This window comes from Manis pentadactyla, chromosome 2 (assembly GCF_030020395.1).
Source record: "Manis pentadactyla isolate mManPen7 chromosome 2, mManPen7.hap1, whole genome shotgun sequence".
NCBI lineage: Eukaryota > Metazoa > Chordata > Mammalia > Pholidota > Manidae > Manis > Manis pentadactyla.
The window spans coordinates 27,791,989-27,805,960 of NC_080020.1; the positions used below are offsets into that span (position 1 = coordinate 27,791,989).

The window sequence follows — 13,972 nt, forward strand, 5'->3', positions numbered from 1 at the left end:
CAACAAGTTGAACCTTGCGTTACGATAAAAGCAGATGTGGCATCCAGTCCTACCACCCAGCAGAGAAATCCCAGGCATTCAACTGCAGCACAAAATCGTGGGTGTAGACTTCTTGAAGACTCGGGGTAGCCATTCCTTGCTCCATATTTAATTTTAATTCTGAAGTCATCTAATTTCATGGAATATTTGAATTTGCAGTATGTTGAACTTTTAAAACTGTAAGTTAACTAATTCTTCATCAAGAGCACTGTGGTGGAATACTCTAATTGGTTTCTTTTTTTTAAGTGCTTTTTTTTGTGGGAGGTATGAGATTCACCATCAGAGTCACTTTGCAAAAAATGTGATTACTCTCTTATAGTATACCTTTTTGTTTTCTTGTTAATGTAATGCCACTGAGTTTTCTGTCAAGGATAAAAAAATGTGTATGGTAGAGTCACAATTGAAGTAAAATATGAAGCCTCCCAATTACAAACTATGCAAATGTAAGATAATGTTGTTCTTCCACAGTGACCTCCACTATTTTAAACTTTTTGAGCAGAAAAATGTTTTGCTTTCTTAAGTCTCTTAATATTACTTATAACTTAAGTACAGTATTATGAAAAATGTGGCATTGACATTTATTTTTGAATTCTGAACAGAGAAGGATTTTTATTACATTGAGTGCATACAATTCTTTTTTCAACATTACAATTCCATTGCATGGTTTTGCTTTTGTTTTTTGTTGATATTCATATAATAATGACAGCACTAGATTTATCCTTGCAAGAAGTAGCTGGTTTATTTCCAGGTTACAGCCATATTTCACAAAGTTCCTCTGGGTTCTGAGAACTATGCCATCTCACCTGTCATCTCCATTCATTTTCTGCAGGACAGTCTCATTGAACTCAAGGAGTCTTCAGCAAAGGTTTGAGTCTTTTAAAATCATCATGCCTAAGTAAAACAAAAAATTCTTTATTTCATTTATTTAGTAGATGTCCCTCGCCCTAATAAGTGTTCAGTAAGCTAATAGAATAACCTTTAAAAATACCTATTACAAACAATGGATGACAGTGGCCTCTTTTACTGAGATTGTTATCAAATATGTGATGTGGGGACATTCCTATAATCTCTCCTTAATTGCTGTGTTATGCATTATCCTATTAGGCTTCAAAATCTGGAAATAAGTTTAACATTTGGGGAATGGGTTGTTGGTTTGATTTGGGGAGTTAACTTATTCAATTTCTCAAAACAAATCTGTCAGGCTGTTTTCTGATTTTTTTTTTTGAAAACGCAAAAGACCAAAAAATAAATTTGATTCATTCACATAACTTTCTAAAAACTGAGCCCATCTCAATCCATAAAAGTCTTAGTCTTATATTATTGCCTCTGCCAAGCTACCTTTTTCGTAGTTGTATAATATCAAGAAATATGGTTAATGTAAACTAATCTTTCTCCAGGAGGGGAATACTCAACTTGATGGTTGTGTTTACATGTCAGTATTAAGTCTCGCCTATTATTCTACTTTCTTGAGTATTCTGCTACTAAGAATAATGTGCAGTTTGTGTATCTTATTACGAGTTCATTTTATTGTAGTTGCATTGTCCATTGTTCATGTTATTTTGTCTTTATGATAAAACTTGTACCCTCTTTTCACTCTGCTTTTCTACTTTGCCTCCTTTTATATCTGCTAAGTATGATTTCTTACTGGTGGACCAATGCAAAATGAAATTTTGAAACAAAATCAGTTGACATTACTGCTTTTAGTTCTGTAGCTTTATAATGAAATATCAATGGCAAATGACTAATTTTTAACACTTTAGCCAATGTGCCTGTGCTCCGAACTCATAGCATTGTTTTTAGATTGTCCTGTATTAATCAAGACTATTAGCTGTACTGCGAATGCTTTCTTTTAAAGTAACTTTTTATTGGCTAAATTAAATATGTATTGCAATATAGTAGGTTTTCATAACCAGATTGTGTGTGTTAGTCTTAACTATCAGTGGTTTGTGTGGGCTATTTAAAATTCATGGATTAACAATGTTACCTTGTGAGTATTTATTTCCTGAAACATACTTTGAAGCAGTTTGAAACCTGCTTTTACAGGTGACTGGATTTTCTGATCATTGATGAAGATTATGGTTTCTTATATTTGTGAAAATCTTTTGAAAATAAAACATGTGAGATGAACATATGTTATCTCATTTCATGCTATAACAGCGCTGTGAGGTAGATAGAGCAGGTGGTAGCATCTTTTTTGACAAACTGACTAAAGGTTTTGATCCTTTCTCAGTGGCATATAAGTTGTTAGTGCCAAATATTGGAGTAAAATAAAGGTTCCTCAAATGTTCCTACCACAATGAAAAAATGTTGCAACAAAAATTGTAGCTCCTTGATCCTTAGCACCTGCGTCAACAGTAGTTGAAAGGGTTCCTAGCCGCTTTAGTGTGTTCATGTTTTTTAAATTACAGTGATTCAAGTCAGTCTCTCCTCCCCCTTTTAAAAAAGATGGTGATTTTTGTGGACATTTAAAATTCAGTAGATTTATTCCACATTCAGTCTGAAAAATTAGAAAATGGCATATGAATATGCTTCTAAAAATTGTGACTCAACCACTTTTCAGGTCCTTAGTGCTTAGTATATAGTACCTTAACAATATGGTTAGGTTATCAGTAAATATTTGAAATGAACTCTTAATGCCTTTGGCCTTTGGTCAAACATCCAGTGTTTACTGGTCTGCATAGGAGTTGATGTTGCATTTTCATGTTTCTAGGAAAATTTAATAGCATATGAATGTCTTTAAAAATTTTGCTGGGCTTTGATCTCTAAAATTGATTCTCTATATAAACTCACTTTCCTGGGGTAGCTCTTACTTTTTAGAGGATTTGAAAGACGTGTGTCTATTTTTTCATGTTACCTTGTCACTCAGATATATAAAATTGTTTCCCTCCTTTGTTTAACCTTTTAGTTATGTTTTGTCCCTGGGATCCTCTTTTTTATTAAATTATTTGCTATTTTCACCTTCTAATTAGTGGTAAAAGTAACATGGACTTGTCCTTTCAAGTAAGATTAATTAAAGGGAGAAAAGCCTAAGCCTAATTTAGTATCTAAATCTTTTCTCTCAGTTCACATTTTAACCCCCAGATTCCAGCTGGCATATTTCCACTTTTGGTCAGTTGTGTTTTCACCTAGCTATTCCAGCAGCTATACTGATGAAGAAAGTGTGAGAAAAGCTTGTTACTTTAAGCAGGCTGCTCTATAATTTTTTTATTAAGGCATCATTGATATACATTCTTATGAAGGTTTCACATGAAAAACAGTGTGATTACTACATTCATTCCATATTATTGAGTCCCCTCCATGCCCCACAAAGTCACTGTCCATCAGTGTAGTAAGATGCCACAGGCTGCTCTGTAATTTAAGAGGGCAACCATAACCACCTTAAAAACAATTCAGCTTTGAATTCTGAGCCCATCTTTATACATTGTAGCCTAAGTAAAAGCAATGTTCTCTTAAAAAGATTTTGAATTATCAGTTGTTTTTTGGACCTAATGATCCCAATGCCAAAACTAAAAGCAAATCAGAAACAAAACCCAACAATGCTACATGCAGATCACCTTAACAAATCAATCAATGATTTTATTTTGCAAACTTGTATTGAGTACTCACTGTGTGTACAAGGCACTGGGAAGTGTGTAAAGGTAGAAAAGACATATTAGCTCCCCTATCATATGGAAACTATGTGTGGACAAAAACAAAAGCCATGAAATTGATAGGAAATAACCTATCACAAAAAAGGTTATATGAAATAATATAAGAGTTCACCGGAAATTGAGTTGAAGGATGGTTGAAGTGTTAATGGCTTTTGAGCTGTCTTTAGTCTTTGGAGATTAAGATAAAAGGGAGCACCTGAGAACTGCTGGGAAAGACAGGTTGTTAGGAAGCAGTGGTAGTCACAACACGAATACATCGGATTGCTTCATAGTAGGACATAATTGTGCAAAGATTGTGAAGAACTTGGAATGTCTATGCTAAGTTGTATGCATTTATTCTCTATGAAGTGAGAGATGATATGTTTTTGTAGAAAAGGTTATTGTGATCCAAACTATTCTTAAAGGGTAGAAAGAAGAAATAGAATTGGGTACATTTCTAAACTAAGAATTTCTAGGTTTCTCAATTCCTTGCAATACAGAATTCAAGTTAGACACAGTTTAAAACTTCATCCTTGTGGAGGCTGTGTGTGCATGTGCCTGCTCATTTGTAATGAAAAAAATTTTTTTTAATCAGGAGAATTGGGCAATACTTCACTTAGGGAAATCTTTGAGTATTGCAGTAATATATTATTTCCTTTGTCAGTTTCATAAGTAATATTAAGACATGAATAAACATTACAGTTATAAAATCTTGAGTGTCATTTAGGGCATTATACCCAGCAGGAGTACCTTTTGGACAAGCACTTTGATGATTGTTTCTCATTCCCTTGCTCTTTGTTATTAATAAACATTTTGTCTATATCAGTTGATCATCAACTTTTCCACAATGAAATTTTAAAGAATCTACTTCTGCGTTGCTATGGCAGTATTTCTGAGCCAACTGAAATTGGAAATATTTGATGGTGTTAAAAAATGTGTTTCTTTTAATTTTCAGACTGATGGTTGTCTCTTTTCATATATTCCTTTGAATATCAAAGGATTTCCTCATGTAAAAATACTTGACTTTTGCCTCACTATTCTTTTCATTCCTAAGGTGTATCTAGAATTGTGTAGTTATGTAATGAGTTCTAGTCCGTATTCTGCTGCCTAATACATATAATGTCTTTAAAAAAAGCTTGTAGCACAGTTATAAATGCCATAAGGTTAGGTATCTGATTACTTCCTTCATATTTTCTTTTATAATGGATTTCCATATTAACAACTTGCATAAGTAAGGTCATCTTTTTAATTATTTAAAGTTAGCATATCTTAGATCTTTGGCTGTTTTTATTGCCTCTGGGCCTTTTGGCAGAGAAAGAATAGGCAGAGAACATTCATCATTTTTCAGTCTTTTTGAGTTGTTTCATGATTCTCAGATGACTATATGGTTTTCTGGGCTATTTAGAACCAATAGTTAGACAAATTTCATAGTCAGTTGTGATTATTTGATGTAAATTGGAGTGCTTTCTGAAGTAAAGAATGTATAGCCTTTACATTTGTAAAAATAATTTAGGATAATCTATGCATGGTGTATGCTGAGGCAGAAAAGACCAGTAAACTTACAGCTTGGTTTTATTTTTATACTTCTGTTCACTGTCATCGGTTGCCTATCAGTGGATGGTAAAACTATTCAAAATTTCTATGATTGTGTAGAGGCTTGTATTTTTTTCACAGTAGTGAAAGTCTAGTTACTATTTTTCATATATGGACTCTTGTAATGGTAGTTACAGGTCTTCATAATAGAGCTGTATAAGGAACTGGAGCTATTTACTAATTTACAGATTTACTAATGAGTCTCAGTTGGGGCAAGAATTCACTGATTGGGTTTAAATGATCATTTTTATACAGCCAGGAATCAAAGTCTTTGCATAATTTGTGTCCTGCTCTTTTTATTTTACCTCTCATAATCCAGACCACTGACCAGTTTTGACTTTGGGTCTAACTACCAATTATCTTCATTAAATAAACAATCAAGCAAATGATGCCAATACTGGCAAACTAATAATCTTTAGTAATATTGCCTTAATTTAACAGCTCTACATTAATCATGCTCCACCACTGTCCAAAAGTAAGGAGAGAGAAATGGACAAGAAAGATTTGGACAAGTCAAGGGAAAGATCCAGAGAAAGAGAGAAAAAAGATGAAAAGGACAGGAAAGAGCGGAAAAGGGTTGGTAATTTTTTTTAAACTAGTTTGGAAAGCTATTATATACAGTAGCATGTTTTGTTGCCTTTTTAAAAGTACTAGTTTGTTGCATGGCAGTCTGATAACTGGTATTTTCATCTTAAAGTGTGAATCTTCTGCAGTAATGATCTTCAGCCTAATAATTTCTACCAGCTCTGTTTGTCTTTCATGTCATTTTACCAAGTGTGTGAAACTATGGCAAATACTCGCCAGTGCTAGTTAGCTATGCCCTTCTTGTATAAGAGTAATATTTTAATAAAACAAAAACATAAACTCTTGATCAATGTAGTTGATGATTCTTGATTCTAGGATCACTCAAACAATGACCGTGAAGTGCCACCAGACTTAACCAAGAGACGAAAAGAGGAAAATGGAACAAGTAGGTAGACTTATTAATACTTTCAAAGCAGTCATCACCCTCAATTAGAAGAGGCTTTCATGATTCTTCTTTATAATTTTAGTGGGGGTTCCAAAGCGCAAAAGTGAAAGTCCATGTGAGTCTCCTTATCCAAATGAGAAAGACAAGGAAAAAGATGTCAAAATCTTCAGGCAAAGAAAAAAGCGGCGATTCATTTAAATCTGAAAAGATGGATAAAATCTTCTCCTTTGGCAAAAAGGTAAATTAGGGAAACAAAGGAACAATATGGTTTTTCTTAGAAAGCCAACTCTTAAAATTTAGCAAATACTGAGGGTTTTTTTGTAGTCACAAATAGTCTGTTAATTATTTGGAAGTGGGAAGAGGAGGCTTTGAGGGAGGGCAGGTTTTTGGGGAACTAGAGCCAGTTCAATCCCAAATTACTGGGAAGGTAGAGTTGGTTTACTTGTAAAATTCCTTTCCTCTCCATTCCACTCCCACCCTCTTCTCTGTTCATGGTTCAGCCTTTCTTTCTGTGTTCTCTTTTTTCTCTGCCAACAGTGCTTTTAGTTCTCTTCATTCATGAGATTAAAATATGGTCAGATGTATTCTCCCTGATCCTTACATTGTCATAAAGTCTTTATTAACCGTGGTTTTTAAACATATTTCTATAACATTTTCTCCTGATAAACTTGTTTGCAAACTTTTTTTGATTTTCAAATTAGGTAGTGTGCATTTTCTTAGATACTAGTGGATGATATTCAAAACATATCTCATGCATTTGCCATAAAGTAATAATTTAGTAATAAGCAAGTCATTACTAAAGTTTAAAGTGTTTATTAAGCATTATTATGGTATATATTAAAAATGTATTCCATATATTAATAGTTCTTAAATGGGAGTCTGCTCCTTTTAATAAGTATTTTTTCAATTGAGGTAAAATTCACATAACATAAAATTAATTATTTTAAAGTATAGAATTCAGTGACATTTAGTATATTTATAATGTTGTGTAATCATCTCTAGTTCCAAAATATTTCCATCACCCCAAAGGGAAACCCCATACCCATTAAGCAATAATTCTCCTTTTCTCTCTCCCTTTAGCCCCTGGCAACTAGTAATCTGCTTTCTGTCTCTATGAATTTACCAATTTTGAATATTTCATATAAATGGAATTGTATAATAATGTAGCCTGACTTCTTTCACTAGGCATAATGTATTGGGAATTCTTCCATTGTGTAGCATGTGTTAGTATTTCATTTCTTTTTCATGGCTGAATAATATTCCCTAGTGTGATGCACAACATTTGTTTATCCTCAGTTGATGGACTTCTGTGTTGTTTTCCACCTTTTGGCCATTGTGAATAGTGCTGCTATGAACATCTGTGTGCTGCTGTGAAGTATTTGTTTGAATACCTGTTTTTAGTTCTTTTGTGTGTATACCCAGAAGTGGAATTTCTAGGTTACATAGTAATGCTATGTTTAACTTTTTGAGGAATTGCCAAACTTCCACAGTGGCTACACAGTTTACATTTCTGCAAGCAATGTGTGAGGGTGCCAATTTCTCTACATCCTTGCCAACACTTGTTATTTTATGTTTTTGTTCTGCTTTTTATTATATCAGTCCTCATGGGCTTAAAGTGGTATCTCATGGTTTTGATTTGCATTTCCTTAATGGCTAATGATGTTGAGAATCTTTTCATGTGCTTGTTGGCCATTTGTATGCCTTCTTTGTAGAAGTCTATTTAGATGCCTTGGCCATTTTTAATTGCATTGTCTTCTTGTTGCTCAGTCATAAGAATTCTTTGTGTAGTCTGGGTACTAGACCATTATGAGGTACATGATTTGCAAATGTTTTTCTTCCATTCTGTAGGTTACCTTTTCACTTTCTTGATAGTGTTCTTTAATGCATCAAAGTTTGCACTTTTGATGAAGTCCAATGTTTTCTTTTGTTGCTTGTGCTTTTGATGTCATATTTATTAAGTTTTTGAAGAAAAATTTGTGACTGGTGGGTGATAAAAAAGGATTTTGAGCTGATTTTTTATAATTGGTTTTCCCTTCCCAAACTAATTCCGCCATTCCTTATAGGAGTCTAGGCATGATAAAGAAAAGATAGAAAGGAAAGACAAATGGGACAGTTCAGGAGGAAGGGAAGAGAAGAAACAATATCCTTTTCATCTTATTTATGTTTTTAATCAGTAGAATGGAAAGCTTTGATACTGGTCATGTTTAGAATTGTACCCTTATAGTATATGGCCCAAATGCTTAAAGGCTTATTAGCTTTTTAGTGGTCTCTCCAGTTAACCCTCTCAAATACATGAAATATGGAAGTGGGAGACTTGATTCTTTTTTAACTTCTGTGGTGACTGAGGTTGTTTTATGCCACTTAGGGATTTAGATTCCCTCTGGCTGTATTAGCACTGAGAGGAGGAAAATGAACAAAGTCCCTTAGGCTTAGGGCATGGAGAATAGAAGGGCAGGATGATGGGGCAGATGAGCAGAGCTGGTAGAGTGTAGAGTTGGAGGCCACCAGGCTGGTCAGAGCCAGGTAGGCCTGCGGGCTGAGGGATTGAACTAAAAGATGAGATACTGTTCTCTTCTTTTTCTTTCCCAAATTGTTTTCTCTTGATTTTTCATGTACTCAAAAGTCCTCCAACAAGCACAGATAATGAAGACTTTGAGTCAAGGTGAGTGTTCTCTCACCTTCTTTTCATTCAAAGATAGAAATATGAAATAAAGGTCTGAGAATGTTGAAGAAACTAGATCCATTTTTCCAGATATAACTAGAATTTTTCATGTAAATACGATGACCAGGTGTTTGGGTATAGATGCAAAAGAAGATTCAGTTATTTTTAAGCTGCTTTCATTTTAAGCTTGCAGATTAGCCACACTTTTTTTTTTGCATCAAGATGTACTTAAGAACATCTGCTTTACTTCACCACTCATTCCCATCATCTCTAGATAATTTATTACCTTTTTAAATTACCTATATAGCCTCGTAGGTGGTGGTAGTATCTGCATTTATAGGTGAAGAAACTGAGACAGAGACTTAAGTTGAAGAGGGTTACAGAGATAGTAGCTGACAGAGCCAGAACTCAAACATAGGTCTCCTTGCCCTTTACCTGTTCTCTGTTCTTCATTTTGCTTTTTCATGAAGATGTTATGCAGAGATTTTTAAGTTTTTGTGCCTCTTTCTATCACTGCCCATGTGTTTTGTAAAGTCTAAAAATATGGTCCATGCTTTTCATTCTGGACTTTTGAATAGGCGGCTTTGTTGTCGAGGTAGTTATGTCTTACAAAATTTTAAAAGCGTTTTAGCCATCTTGAGTAAATTGTGTGTGAGCAAGAATCCACTCTATCTTAGTGGACAGAGTGTTCAGAACCTAATTTAGTGTTTTTTGAGCACTCAGATCATCATCTGAATAGTTATTATTTGGTGATGCCTTAGGATTATGGAGGTATGTAGGATGATTTGCCATCTTCTTTTAATGGTTGGAGATGGCTGTATTTGAAGTTGTTGACTCTTTTTTTGTACCCCATTTTCTTGCTTCCTTATTAGCTGTCACTGCTTAATGACATCAAGTATACTTGCTCTCTGTACCCTCCCCCTAATATTACCTGCTGCTTTTAATCTTTTACGAAACCAGGTAGATAACCAAGGTTGTTTGCAGTTGCTTAAATTAGGAGTGAGAAATGTCTGAGAGCCCATTCTGTGTAAGAGTATGTGAGCATTAGGGGTTGCTTTTTGTCGTATTTATTTTAGCTGATGAAGCAGGGTTTTGAAGTTGCCAGATAGGAAACGTCCTGACAAGTGGTGTGCTTTTTCTGCTCTGTTACTCCGTGCTTGTTAGCTGAGTACTAGAGGAGGGTAAATGAGAGTTAAGACAGAGCATTTGGACTTTAGTAGGTTCTTTTTTAAATTAGAGAGATTGAAAAAGATATATTAATTGCCCATTCTTCAATTCTACCCATCCCCTGCCCCAACAACTTTGCTTTCTTCTCTAGTTAACTATAAACTCTTAATCTTTCTTTTTTTCAATTTAAATTTTAGTTTTTATTCATTTTGATCCACTGCTTTGATTTTTTTTCATACTTCAATTATGTGTATTTGTTACCTTCTCTAATAAGATTATGCTGTAGTTGTCCATGTATGGGCTTCATATACTAGAGTTACCATTCTGTGTTACTGCCCAGATATCATTTAAAGAATGATTTTCTTATTTATTTCTTTTTTTTCTCTTGCTCCCTTGTTCCCCCTCCCTCATCTCCTCCTCTTCATCAGCTCCAAAGTTCTGTCCTCTTTTGCTAGAGCCATGCCAGAGCTGGTGCTTACAGAGTATAGCATTTCACAAGCAAGGACAAAAGTGGTTACTTGTGAAATGCAAATTGGTTTTATTGAGATTGCCAATAAGTGATTCTCTCTCAGATTACAAAACTAGTAGTCTGGTACTATGACAGATCATCCATTATAAATGTCTGCATACTTATTTCTGCCACAATGGTGCCATTTGGTGGAGTGCTAAATTCAGACAGATCTGAGTTTGAATTTGGTTTCCAACACTTACTACCTAACAGGTCTTGCTCAGCTGTTTCCACCTTTCTCTCTACCTGGTTCCTCATTTCCAAAATAAGGGGATAGTAGTTTCCATGAGGTTTTTGGGGGGATTCAGTGTGATAATGTTTATGAAGTACTTAGCTATCAAATGTCCAATCTTCTTTTTTTATTACTTACCTTAACCTTTCTTTTAGTTTGCCATTTTGCTTTTTACTTTCACATGGCCTCTTTATTCAAGAAACAGGAAAACCTCCCTCTTAAATCTTCATTAAGAATGGCCCAACCATTGTCACTGAGAACTTTCACTGTGATTTTATACATTGCTCTTCGCTCACTGCCTAATTGATGTATGAAGGTTATGCTGTAGATTTCTTGGGATTTCTTATTTACATGGTCCATGGATTTGTGCTTTACTTGTCTATATAATCTCTCAGGACTAAAGGCATGAGAAGACTGGCCTGGGTGTTAGGTATTAGGTTAGAGGTCTTGTAGTAAAGCTTCTAAGTTCAGATAACCTTTAAAGGTACATTGAGCTTGACGTTAATCCTGTTAAATTTCTTGTTGACAACTATGTCCTATACTTTCTTCTTGAGTATACTTTTAATTTGTGAGGTTCTTCTTGATTTTTTTCCTTTTTCTGGCTGTTCTGGTTGCCTCCTATTGGATACATTCTAGGGTTGGTCAGGTCTTTCTGTTTTTCTTCCTTTTATTTTCTTAGAGTTCTCAGTGTTCCTGATTGGCACCTTTTCTTAAACTCAGGCTACTTCAAATAGCTGCTCTGTTTTTAATTTATGTTACATTATACAGAAAGGAGAGCTGCTGCATACGACACATTCTCATGATTCAAAGATATCATTAATACTAAGATTCATTGTTGATTTCTAGAACTGTTTTTGGGGAAGGGTGAGTAGGAAAATAACATTGATTTGCAAGTATTACCCTGGTTTCAGAAACATTAATATTAGAGGTATGGAAATACACTGAGAGGAATCAGTGGCTCTAGACTAAGATTAATCCCTTCCAAACTCTTCTGTATTCTTTTCCTATCTCATAATTTTTACTTGCAAAGTCCTTTATGCTTGCTTATCCTCTGTCTCTTTACTATTACTTATTATTGCTAAAGTCCAAATTAATCTTACATATACTTGATTTAGTCTCTTGAACACTATTAGCTTCTTTGCCTTTAACCTTTTCTCATAGTTTCATCTTTTTTTTATTTTGGTATCATTAATCTACAGTTAGAGAAAGAACATTATGTTTACTAGTTTTCCCCTTCACCAAGTCCCCCCCACATACCCCTTCACAGTCACTGTCCATCTGCTTAGTAAGATGCCATAAAATCACTACTTGTCTTCTCTTTGTTGCACAGCCCTCCCCGTGCCCCCCACGCACTATACATGCTAATCGTAATGCCCTCTTTCTTTTTCCCCTCCCTTATCCCTTCCTTCCCACCCATCGTCCCCAGTACCTTTCCCTTTGGTAACTATTAGCCCATTCTTCGGTTCTGTGATTCTGCTGCTGTTTTGTTCCTTCACTTTTCCTTTGTTCTTATACTCCACATATGAGAGAAGTCATTTGGTACTTGTCCTTCTCCGCCTGGCTTATTTCACTGAGCATAATACCCTCTATCTCCATCCATGTTGTTGCGAATGGTAGGATCTGTTTTTTTCTTATGGCTGCGTAATATTCCATTGTGTATATGTACCACATCTTTATCCATTCATCTACTGATGGACATTTAGGTAGCTTCGATATCTTGGCTATTGTAAACAGTGCAGCAATAAACCTAGGGGTGCATCTGTCTTTTTCAAACTGGAGTGTTGCATTCTTAGGGTAAATTCTTAGAAGTGGAATTCCTGGGTCAAATGGTATTTCTATTTTGAGCGTTCTGAGGAACCTCCATACTGCTTTCCACAATGGTTGAACTAGTTTACATTCCCACCAGCAGTGTAGGAGGGTTCCTCTTTCTCCACCATCTTGCCAACATTTGTTGTTGTTTTTCTTTTCGATGATGGCAATCCTTACTGGTGTGAGGTGATATCTCATTGTGGTTTTAATTTGCATTTCTTTGATGATTAGCAATGTGGAGCATCTTTTCATGTGCCTGTTGGCCATCTGGATTTCTTCTTTAGAGAACTGTCTATTCAGGTCCACTTCCTATTTTTTAATTGGATTATTTGATTTTTGTTTGTTGAGGCGTGTGAGCTCTTTATATATTTTGGATGTCAATCCTTTATCGGATCTGTCATTTATGAAAATGTTCTCCCATACTGTAGGATACCTTTTTGTTCTATTGATAGTGTCCTTTGCTGCAAAGAAGCTTTTTAGCTTGATATAGTCCCACTTGTTCATTTTTGCCTTTGTTTCCCTTGCCTGAGAAGATATGTTCATGAAGAAGGCACTCATGTTTATGTCCATGAGATTTTTGCGTATGTTTTTTTCCAAGAGTTTTATGGTTTCATGACTTACATTCAGGTCTTTGATCCATTTGGAGTTTACTTTTGTGTATGGAGTTAGACAGTGATCCAGTTTCATTCTCTTACATGTAGCTGTCCAGGTTTGCCAGCACCATCTGTTGAAGAGACTGTCATTTCCCCATTGTATGTCCATAGCTCCTTTATCGTATATTAATTGGCCATATATGTTTGGGTTAATGTCTGGAGTCTCTATTCTGTTCCACTGGTCTGTAGCTCTGTTCTTGTGCCAGTACCAAATTGTCTTGATTACTGTGGCTTTGTAGTAGAGCTTGAAGTTGGGGAGCGAAATTCCCCCAACTTTATTCTTCCTTCTCAGGATTGCTTTGGCTGTTCGGGGTCTTTGACGGTTCCATATGAATTTTTGAACTATTTGTTCCAGTTCATTGAAGAATGCTGTTGGTAATTTGATAGGGATTGCATCGAGTCTGTATATTGCTTTGGGCAGGATGGCCATTTTGACGATATTAATTCTTCCTAGCGAGGAGCATGGGATGAGTTTCCATTTGTTAGTGACCTCTTTAATTTCTCTTAAGAGTGTCTTGTAGTTTTCAGGGTATAGGTCATAGTTTCATCTTTTAAAATTCTGCCTATTGAAGTTTTCCTGATAGAACCATCCCTTAGCTTCTCAGTTTTACTTTGATGTGTGTGGTTTTCAATTCATGAGTCCTTTTGTGAAGTAGGTGCTGTGCTAAACTGAGACTTGCTCACAGACTTTGAGAAGCTCAGTCTTCTTG

General features: G+C 35.2%; 1 protein-coding gene across 1 annotated transcript in view; it reads left to right on the plus strand.

Annotated features, from left to right (window-relative positions):
- The window catches only part of LOC118923794 (THO complex subunit 2-like), a 126,642-nt gene extending 117,767 nt beyond the window's left edge, over positions 1-8,875 (plus strand). Inside the window, 7 exon segments of the mRNA XM_057497498.1 lie at positions 869-904; positions 5,703-5,837; positions 6,162-6,231; positions 6,314-6,386; positions 6,388-6,469; positions 8,295-8,371; positions 8,848-8,875. Coding sequence (XP_057353481.1) covers positions 869-904; positions 5,703-5,837; positions 6,162-6,231; positions 6,314-6,386; positions 6,388-6,469; positions 8,295-8,371; positions 8,848-8,875 — 501 coding nt within the window.
- The last annotated feature ends 5,097 nt before the right edge of the window (positions 8,876-13,972 follow it).